The 11,536-nt window shown below is 32.6% G+C and overlaps 1 protein-coding gene across 1 annotated transcript; it reads right to left on the bottom strand.

Moving 5' to 3' along the window:
- Nucleotides 1–258: 258 nt before the first annotated feature.
- LOC132753128 (golgin subfamily A member 6-like protein 22) lies at nucleotides 259–10,807 on the bottom strand. Its single transcript, XM_060743553.1, has 12 exons — nucleotides 10,740–10,807; nucleotides 9,519–9,722; nucleotides 8,893–9,090; nucleotides 7,108–7,215; nucleotides 6,858–6,911; nucleotides 6,169–6,294; nucleotides 5,677–5,750; nucleotides 5,263–5,370; nucleotides 4,657–4,759; nucleotides 3,385–3,494; nucleotides 1,865–1,973; nucleotides 259–1,043 (listed from the first exon to the last, which is right to left on the bottom strand). Exons 2-12 carry the CDS (start codon nucleotides 9,663–9,665, stop codon nucleotides 879–881), a joined length of 1,302 nt encoding a protein of 433 aa, XP_060599536.1. The 5' UTR covers nucleotides 9,666–9,722; nucleotides 10,740–10,807; the 3' UTR covers nucleotides 259–878.
- Between the last annotated feature and the right edge of the window lie 729 nt (nucleotides 10,808–11,536).

Genomic DNA, 11,536 nt, shown 5'->3' with positions numbered 1-11,536 from the left:
TACTAAATGTATATCACTTTCGGTGAATTATAGATAACCTCGGTGGGTGGGGGTGTATTCCTTGATTTGGTCAGAGTATCGCATTGTAACACGGCAAAAGTGCAGGGAAAACCGTATAATTCAATGGACATGAGGTGATTGGATGAAAATGGGGTATTTTTAAGTATAAAAAGTAATTTAGAAAGTAACACTACATAGTTTTCTGAAGAAAATGAAATTTTTCATGTTCTTCATGTAAAAAAACACAGTAACACAACATATCGTAACAACATGTATAATTCAAACATAATATTGCTTATATGTATAATTATAACCAAAACAAAGTTATATACACAGTATACACAGTATATCAACACACTTAACAATTGCGTAAAAAATTATAGGAGCACCCATGGCCTTGTCGTTGATTTCAAATCACTTGCACCTCCATGCTGTTGGCTCGAAAACCGGAATAGACATTGTATTCTTTTATATGAAAAAGCTTTCCAGCAAGCTTTTGAAACATCGGTGCTTTTTGACTCAGGTGCCCGTTCGTCAACGGAAAGGTACCTCTGGCACCTGAAGACGTCCTCCACCAGTAAAGCTGAAAACTCGCCATATGACCTATACTGTGTTGGTGAGACGTAAAACCAAAAAGGTCAATAACTTACTTGAGCTACATGTATAATCAAAACATAAATTGCAATTATAAGCACTGAAGAAAAGATTTGAAAATAAATGGATGAGCGATTAAAAAAAGTGGATAAGTGATTTAAAATATTGGACAAGTGGATAAGTGATTAAAAAACTGAGCTGTGAAAATTATCACATAGAGCATGTAGAATGAATTGCAATCGCCAGAACGTTTTTAAAATGATAGAATGTAACAATGTCTTTTTTCACAATAGACTGATTGAAGAAGTGTTCCAATCCTGGGTGGAAGGTCGCGTACCTAAACTGTGGAACCTTTCCACCCGGAATACTTTTTTGTCGAAGTTTTCCGCGCCGTATGTATCACGCAGCTTGTTTCGAAGTACACGTGATCCGTGAGCTACATCTCTTGTCTGGAATATAAAATATCTATATGTTTAATTCTGAAATTATCAGTTTTGCTCTTTAAATTAATGTCTATACACATTAGTATGACTTTTTATCAGTAGTAAAGTATGGAAAGACATGGTGCCATTCATTTTATACTGTGAAAATTTGGTTAAACAGACAGTTAAGGCATTGCATTACAACCGATGCAGCCACTGCGCTCCTAAATGAATAATTTCCACACAGTACTCGTGTTTTATACTGCTTACAAACAGAATATTCGAGTTTGATTTTTTTTTTTAAAAAAGGCAAATCTGAAAATATTTGTTTCAAAAAGTTTTACCAATTGAATTCAAAACATTTATAAATATAGTACCATTACAACTTAAGTTACTAGATTAAATAGCTTAGATCTAGATACGCTGTTTATCATCTTGATTTATAAAAAAAATAAAAGAATTAAAAGAGTGAATTATCAACCGCTGAAATTTAAGAATTTCATGGTATAAAGCTATATCTAATGACATATTTCTATAACATTTAATGTTGTATCCATATTCTTATGATAAATTCTCGAAATAGCTGTAACAAAGAATGTCTCTGGCCTTTCAAATAGAAAGACCCTGATTTAACACACATAAAAAAAACTTTTGTAAACAGAATAAAATGTTCATGCGGCCAATTCATAAAGGGTTTTAACTGTTCAGCAGATGTCATCCGCTCAAAAAGAAGTATATATATTTTTCATACATATATTTTGGAGTTGAATGATCGTTTCAAAATTCCAATAAAAATTGTGTAAACTGTAGGGTGCGGCCATATATCTTTATACACTTCATAAGCTTACTTGATCCATTATTCTTGAACGTTCTTCTTGTTTCTCTTGCATTATTTCTTCTTCTTTTTTGATTTCTTTCGCAAGCTTCTTATTCCACTTGGCTGTCTCCTTTTTAAGTCTTAAAGTGAAATAGACTTTTTATGTTTAACAGGATAAATGACTAATGAGACATTGGTAAAACTGGGACAATGAGTTCTGTATTTCTTAAGGGATTCTCATCAATTTTCAGACACATTTTTCTTATCATCAGCAACATCAAGTTTGACGCATCATGCACTATTAAATTTTTAGATGTGTTGAAATTCCACACTTTTACTTCTCTTAAAGTGTATAAAGCTATATTTAATGAATTATTTTAAAATATTTAACACCAGTAAAATTATATTTGTTCCATAATCTTATGGAGGATTCCTGAAGGACTTGTAACATAGAATGTGTTTGTTATTAAACACAAATGAATATTGCACGTAAACAGAATAAAATGTTCTGGAACAAACATATTATTATGTAATTTTAAGTAGGGTTGTTTTTGTTGAGCAATGATTTTGTGCATACGCCCTCGCTTTAAAAGCAATTTATTACGATATTTATTTGATACAAGCATTTTGGAAGTACTCTAAGTAAGATGAAAACAATAATTTTTAAAGCAGATATATAGATTCATATTGAAATAAGTAACAACTTGCATTAAAACCCGATTTATCAATATTTCAATCACATTAAAATCATATCCTTACTGCCGCTTCACTACCCTTCGCTAGCGAGGAGTAACGAAGCGAAAATTATGATCACATTATCTTAACGAGATTGATCAATATTGGTGTTTAAAACATACACACAAAATAACAAAACAATATCAGTTTCTAATATGTCATCCAAACAATTTTTATATTTTTAGAAACATGTATTTTGTTTCCATTCTATTACATATAATATAACATTGTTTAATTACTTATTCATTTGGAAAACATTCGTCACGGCAATAATTTAAAGCCCATTATACCTCGGAAATGTTATCATTTTTATTTCTCAAAAACTTTCTATTATCATAATGTACAGTTTCCAAAACTCATATTATACAGTTTCCAAAACAAAATACTCATTTAGCCACATATATGAAATATCTTGCTCTGTATCATAGTGATTGAGTAGTTTGTATGGAAGTCAAAATTCTACTTTGTTTTACATGTTGCTATTTTTTCAACACATTACTGCACATTCAGCGCAACTGTCTTCAGTTATGAAACATCTAATATGCTCTAAATCCATTATTTAAACATTATTAAACACATGTTTAACATTTTCTAAAGAATTAAAAATTTTGGATTTCTGAGGCATAATGTGACTTTAAGAATAGAGTTATTTGGGTATTTATCCTTTTTAAAGCAAAACTTATACCTTTTCATGTTTTATGTTGTTCTTTTAAAAGCAAAACTAATACCTTTCCATGTTTTAATGTTGTTCTTTTAAAAGCAAAACTTATACCTTTTCATGTTTTTATGTTGTTCTTTTAAAAGCAAAACTTATACCTTTTCATGTTTTTATGTTGCTCTTTTTCTTTCTCCTCACGTTCTGTTTTGATATGACTGGTGATTGTATCAAACGCTTTAGAGAGGTTGGCGTTCGCTTTGTCAATACTCTAAAATATTTAAATAGCAAATGTTGTTAATATCACTTTAACCTTTGAATGCAAGCGGCAATAATTAACGTGTCTATGCCAACAGTACAGAGCAAGAGCCGTCTGCAAATCTGTATGTTACTTTTTAAGTTTTTATAATTTTTCACTTAATATCATAATTTATCATGAATAGATTCAAAAGTCCTGAGTCTTTGACTTCCAACTAATTGTTTTTGTTCTACATTTCTCACGCGGGATCTTCCATTTCTAAAATGTTTATGTATTGTTGGTTGCCAAGACGCTCAATTTAAGTTGTTTTATATTGCGAATCCTTAAATTGACAATAAAACAATAAAAGGTTTCAATTTAAAAATATGATCAGTCCATTACGAGGTAGAACATCTTTTACAAAAGTACACACTTCCGGTATATTTGTATCATTAACACATTCAATATTGCTTGATCTTATACATTATGTATGTTATTTATATATCATGTAGAACAACATTTATTTGGGATGCATTGCGCGCTTGTGTATAAAAAATGACCATGGCAGATTGTTCTTTCTTGTATATAAAGACCCCTACCTGTACTATTCTTTTATAACTGACTTAGACTGCATTAAATTTGAAACTGACCATAGTTTATGGGATCCCTATGGACCAAGCAGACAGCAGCATAGTTACACTGACCTGCTCTACACTTGGCGCACAAAGGCCATTTCCGCCGCTTACAAAGGCGTCCGTGGCCGAGTGGTTAAGGCCGTTGACTTCAAACCACTTGCCCCTCACCGCCGGGGTTCGAATCCCGACAGGGACTTTGGATTCTTTCATGTGAGGAAGCTATCCAGCTAGCTTACGGAACGTCGGTGGTTCTACTCAGGTGCCCGTTCGTGCCTGAAATAATGCACGTAAGGGCACCTGAGGTCTTCCTCCACCAGTAAAGCTGGAACGTCGCCAAATGACTAATACTGTGTCGGTGTGACGTAAAACCAAATCAAAGAAACAAACAGGCTAAGAGCAAATTATTTGCATTGTACAACAAACATTTGTAATTAATTTAAAACAGTTTGTTTTGTATACAAGATTTTTAACCCATCCCATCTTTAATAAGAACAATAGCTGTAAGTTCATTTCCAAAATGAATCTTTCATAACCAAAAAAAAGTTTAAAGTACATTATACCTCTTGTGTCTTCTGAAACATCTTTATCATTCGTTTATGTTGTTGTTTTTCTAGCTTCTTTTGTTCCTTTAATGCGTGGTGTAGTCGTTCTTCCTCTTTCTTGCTGGAAAATATATATGGCATTGTTCTCCATTTGTTACAATTAACCGTTTATGTACTACGGATAACAGAGACAAATACGTCAAGTCAAATAACAAGTATTTGACAAGCAATCATTATTTTTGATAAAATAAGAAATTGAGCAGACGACATTCTAGCAGACGACTTTCCTGCCATGAAAAGTGTTGATTAAAAATGATTATTTGGGTGTAGATGTTTTTCTAAATTTTACTGTACTTTGCAATTGAAAAGTGAGGGGAATTCGTATTACATGTATATATGCAACATGATAGTCTGCTACTTTCAACCATTTTACATTTTCAAAAAGGTTGTCTCATCGTAAGAAAGCTCTATTAAATACCCTTTTTTAAATTTTACAGCACATTCATTTTTTCTCTGTTGAAAAAAAAAAACAATAAAGAATAAGGTTTTTTTTTCAAGATAAGCTATAAATAATAACAATTAAGGGGGTAACATGGCCAAAGATAAAACTTTATTTCTACATACGCATCGTCTTGTATTTCTTTGTATCGTTCCTTCAGCTTCTTGTTATGATTTTTTTCAACTGTTTTAATTCGTCTTTCAATTTTAGCCGTTAAAGCTTTCTCGTGTTCTCTGAAACAAAAGTAGTTCGGTAAAGTTTCTGCTGAAGTCTAATTTAGCGTCGATCTCCTTGCCAAATTCATACCTTTTTAGATAAAATACATACAGACTGAATTGCTTTGCATCATTGATAACATAAAGTCAGCATCACCAAAAAACAATGAACTAATCGAGTTGCGTCTTTAAATACGACATGTGCTGTCTCTTAATTACGTTTTAAGGTATAAAAGGCAAACAAATGAAGTATTTACTTCATAAATTGCCTTTTAAGATAATGGAAGCATCTCCAATAAAATCAGTTATGGTATAGATTCTTACTTGGCTTTCTTTTCATAAACAACAAATCTTTCAGTAAAGTACATCCTTTCCTCTTCATTTTCATGAGCAATTTTCTGAAACAAAACAAACAGTAGTAGAACATACAGCAAGGGGTCCTCTTTTAAGAATACAAACGCATGTGCCTTACATCCTTGCTAAAATGGCAAGATATATAATCTGTAAACTTAATAAAAATGCGATCAATCCGAATTAGATTTAAACATTTATTGCAATTAAGCATATTGAAATACACATAGTATGCGTCATTGTATACATTTTCTTAAGAATCATTCATTCTTTCATGTGCTAATAAAGACAACAATACTGAGCGAGAGACAATCGACAATGAAACCCTAAGTTTAAAGTGCAAATCGCAGACTTAATCGTGAGTGCAGCATCTTTTATGCCCCATAGCACCGGCATAATAAGGATTCAGGTATAAAATATGAAACGTTCGAGGACGGTTGTTTAGAAATGTAAATAAAAGACTACCTCTTTTTCTTCTTTTATCATTTCGTCTCGTTTTTCATTTGCATGTAGTCGTTTGTTGTCATGGTCAATTTTCTCCTGCATTTTTCTCTCGTATTCTTTAGATGTCAAATCCCACCAGTTCTTTTCCTGTTGGTTTATAAAAATCATACATCTATACCATATATTAAAAAGTACTTTAATAACTTATAAGGTCAAGGTTATTTTGTTTTGTTTTTGTTTGTTTGGTTTAACGGCACACCAACACAGTAAATGTCATAATGCGGCCAGACAGGACAGATAATTTTCGCTAGTGACTGGTGTTACAAACATCAATGCAACACCAAGGGTCAAAACCACGTCACCTCCTGAAGCTAAGAGATGCATAGACTTCAGGTTCTCGAGCCCATTTAGTCGCCTCTTACAATCACGTAACTTCGTTTCTTAAAGACAACCCCTCAGTCACAAGGGTCGTTATTTTGACGTTGAATAAAACTTAACGTTGTCGTCTACTGAAAGATTGTGATTATATTGTATTAAAAGTGCACGTTTTTACGTAACTGTAATTGCTTTAATCTTAGGATATTGAAAATTTGAATGAAAACATTAAATTGCTAATAAATAAAGAAAATAAGAAGTACATTGTCTTCTAATTGTAATAAACCATCAGTTAATAATCTGCTGAAAACAGTAAACTAGAAGCTTAAAAATACCTGATTTTCTTTAAGTTCATGCTCTTTTTCTGCCATTTCCTTAATTTTCTTCGCCTGTAAAATAAAGATGGTTGTCAGAATGTTCATATAGACAATCCATGATAAACAATATCTTGTGTACAATATAATTTTAAAGTAAAATCAAAATCTGCATGAAAATCTCTTGAAATAAGACTATGCTAAAAAACGTTTCTCAGTAGTTGCAGTATAAGAGAGGAATTATAAAGACCAGTGTGTTTTGCTATGTTACCTTTAGCTTTCTTTGTGTTTTCAACGCCTTCTCCGTCGCTTTGCCAGCTTTCTCAAGTTCAACTATTAACTCTGTTTTCCTTTTCAATCTCTTCTTTTGCCTTTGTAACTGCAGAATAAAATACAAAGTTTTATTTAGGTCTTGGATCGATCTCAGGTATCTCTAATCAAATGCAGCTTTACCATTGCTTTAACATAAACAATGTTGTACATGTATAAGTTTCGTCTACCTGGCACAATCATCACTGACTTTGCAGCATTACACTATCACAGGCCTGACAATTGTATTAATATAATCAATCTGGGAAGTCTTTCACTCCAGTCAGTAGCATTTTTAAGTGGTGCAAGTTTTCAATGTTTATAAAACCATTTTAGTCCCGATACCACTTACAGCAACATATTCTATCTATGCATTCAGTGCCTACCTGGATGGTTTGTTTTTCATTTAGTAAATACAAAAGCAGTTTTCATGAAAAATGACAGTAAAGCTGGACATACGCCAAATGAGCTCTAGATCTAATATACTTAAGGACAGTGAAAACGCACGGTCGGAATAATTGCATTTTAACAAGGAAACTATATTTCTTTTAAATATTTTTTCACAGTTTCATTAAACCGAATGCGTCCCGGTCATTTAGATACCAACGTTATGAAAAATGATTGCATTTTAATGAAATAATTGCATAATAAAGACAGTACCCGGAGAATCAAAAGTAACACTTTTGGCTAATTGTGATAAGATCACTACAGAAAAACAGATTGAACAAATTCATGGTTACTTTTTGAAATGAAATTATTTATTTTTTTAAACTGTTAATTATAAACTTGTTTTACACACCTTTCTAGAAATGTTAGACACAAACGAGCAATTAAAATCTTTATGAAAATTAAATTATGCCAATGGTCAGTTTTAGAAATCGTCAAAGCTCACATGGAAATTGCATATTCTCACTTTTCCTCTATAAAAGGTGATAAATTTCAAACACTACTGAAGACTTGCTAGCAAATTGTATGCAATGGTTCTACAAAGAAACCATTACCGCTAGGCTTATTTAGGACAGATTCAGTCTGGTCTATCTTACAAATAAAGCGCCAACCGTTTTGGTGTCCATCGGTCTACAATTTATCGGCTTCACCAGCGTTTTTGCACTACACTACAGGCCGAATGGCGTCAGATTCCACAGGTGACTATCCGCACCGTAAGATCTATGAGGCGACGATGTACATCTGTAAGAGACGCTGATGGAGGACATTGTCGTTTCTCAAGATCCCGACGGTGACATTACGAATAGACATTTATGAGTGAATTTGTATTGGATTTTCATTTTTTTTGCCATTACTCTGATGAAAAAGTGTGATTTTGGGATTTTCACCTTAGGTTCTTCGATTTACTGGTGTCCATTTGATTTCAAACATTTTAAATTATTTTCAGTTGTTAATTGCGTGTTTTGTATTAAAGTAATGATATATATCTAATTGAGTCGTTAGTGTTTTGTTTTCATGTAATAAAATACATATAGTGCGGGCGTGCGTTTTCATTGTCCTTAAGTATATGTGGAAGCGATTTAACACCCCCACCACCACCACCAGAAAAAAATAAAATAAATAAATATGTAAGGATAAAAGATTTTTTCGTAGCAAGGGTAAAAATAATTCAATTTCATGAACGCTCAAGTAGAACTACACTAAATCTATAAATAAATTATATTTAATCATTCAGTTAGATGTGCAAACTACCTATTAGATAAATGTTACTTTTTAATTTTGTCCATATCTACTAACTTACCTTTTTCATGAAAACCATTTGTCTATCTTCTTCTCTCAATATTTCTACCTTCATTCTGTGACTCTTATCTTTCTCTAATTTTAGATGATCATGCTTTTCCTTCTCCGTGTCCCAAGCAAGAGAATTCTTCAACCTCTGTTTCCAATACTTCTTCTCCCATTCTCCATTCTTCGTTATCAATGACAAAATCTTCTCATCCTAGACATATATATAATCGTTTATTATCATTTCTATTCCATTTCTATTCTAATCACAGTAAGATATATTAGTATGACATATATCGCACTGTTTGTGAGGGAGTGAGTTGTAAAATCGTAGTTCCCGTTCTTTTCTATATAGATATCTAGTACCATAGTAGGTTAATTTACGGATTGAGATTTTCATAAAATGACGGTCATGTCACATTAATTTAGTATCAAGTGGCACATTTCGGTAATGCCTGAATATTTTAGAAAACTCCACAAAGGCTTTTTAAGCTAATGGGGCTTGAAGTGTTAAAAAAAATAAAATAATAATAATAATAATAATAATAATAATAATAATAACAATAAGTGTCAGATTGTCTTTCATTTAAAATTCTCTTATTTCATTTGTTCACACATTAGCATGAAATAGATATGTTTTACCTCCGGAGTAACGTTCTTGTTTAGAAGATCTTTATCTTTCTTCAAGGCAGTTCTTACACCTAGGTCGGTGATGGGCCGTGGTGTATTAAGGTTGTTTTTATCTGGTAGATGGATGTCCGAATACACTGATCTTGTCTCGTGATACATTGCTCTGGTCACCGGTGACGTTACCGATTTCTTTCCAGATGTAAGTACGTCAAATTACTGTTTGACGGAATGAAATATAAAACGATGTATCAAATCATAATTGAGCCGCGCCATGACAAAACCAACATAATGGGTTTGCGACCAGCATGGGTCCAGACCATCCTGCGCATCCGCGCAGTCTGATCTGTTCGCTATCAGTTTCTCTACTTGTTATAGGGTTTGTAAGCGAACAGCATGGATCCTGATCAGACTGCGCGGATGCGCAGGCTTGTCTGGATCCATGCTGGTCGCAAACCCATTATGTTGGTTTTGTCATGGCGCGGCTCATATATCAAATAAAACCATCATCACAATCATCATCATCACTACCATCACCAGCATCGTCATAAAGATATTAGAAATAATTAAATAATCTAATATCATCATCATCATCATCACCTTCATCGTTGTCATCATCAGTAGCAGCAATGTCATCATCATCATCATCATCATCGTCGTCGTCATCATCATCACCGTCCTTCGTATTATACTTTGGTTCTACCATTATTAATGTTTATCAAACTATAAATTTATTACACAATCGGTTCACCATACTAATTATCTTTAAAGAGCTATAAATTACAGACTCTTAGAAGTGGTTATGATTGTAAACAATCTGGTTATAGTACTAGATATCACTAAGAGATTGGTGAGTGAGTAAAGCCGTGGCTGAACGCTTGCACTGTGAAAGTTGAAAAAATCATTTTACTTCTAACGCATTATAAAGTAATATAGCGCCTATATATTCAACCTTATTTTTAATAATAAAAATTTCCACTTAAATACTTTGTGCAACCCATCTCGATCTTGTGCAATATAATCTTGTGCGAGATGAAAAGGGGAGTGCGGAAAATTAGAGCTCTGAGATAATAACCCTTTGAAATATTTATTTTTATTTTTACGTTGTTAGCATAAGAAATAATAGAAACATATGTGTTTTGAATAATGAACAAACTATTTCCGGAAAGATTTTTTATCATGCCAGTTTTTGGTTTTACATACGCTTTATTACGAGTGAAAATAAATAAAACTTACCAAGTATTTAAATCTCCATTTTGCATTGGTTTTTTTAAAGCTCCTTGGTTTATTAAAGAACAGAGAGGTATTGTTACATAGTAATTCAAAACATTATCAAATTTCACTTATAAAGAAAGAAGTCAGTGAAACAGAACAAAATAGATATGGTCAATAAGCACAAGACTTTACATTCAATCTAATCAGTGATATGTAGCAATAATTGACCTTTGAGGTATCATTTTTATTTATTTTTTTGTGAATTAGGTGTACATTTGCATTAGAAATCACTCTAGTGTCTAATTTAGCTAAGTGCCAACTAGATTAATGCTATAATGATAGACAATAATTACATATTTCAGAGGCGATGTTCATAATAAAATTAAGAATAAATCGACGCTTTACAACACATTAAGTTAGAAAAATAATTGTCTTTAGATTGTGGCCAACAAGGTGTGGTTGGCGGGGGAAAGGGCTTTAAAGTAGAAACTAGAAATGTCCATAGGACACGGATGCCCCCACACGCCACTGTTCTGTCAATCTTATGACTCTAGGTCAAATATTTTTGGACTACATGTGCCACAAGTTGAAAACTAAAAATCAAAAATGGGCCATAATTCTGTTAAATTTGGTCGCAGCAAAAATTCCTTCCTTTTACTACCATCTACACATTAAGGTTGTTCATCCCTGGAAGTTTAAGCAAAATCTGCCATCTGCTTTAAGAGGAGTTGCGTTCACAAAATTTCTACATAGTATATAGTGAAAAAATCAACAAAGGGCCATAATTCTGTTAAATTTGGTCGCAGCAAAAATTCCTT

The sequence above is a fragment of the Ruditapes philippinarum genome, unplaced genomic scaffold, assembly GCF_026571515.1.
Source record: "Ruditapes philippinarum isolate M1 unplaced genomic scaffold, ASM2657151v2 ctg299_1_1_1_1, whole genome shotgun sequence".
Taxonomy (NCBI): domain Eukaryota; kingdom Metazoa; phylum Mollusca; class Bivalvia; order Venerida; family Veneridae; genus Ruditapes; species Ruditapes philippinarum.
Note: the sequence above shows the minus strand (reverse complement) of the source record. Positions and strands in the feature narration are given on the sequence as shown.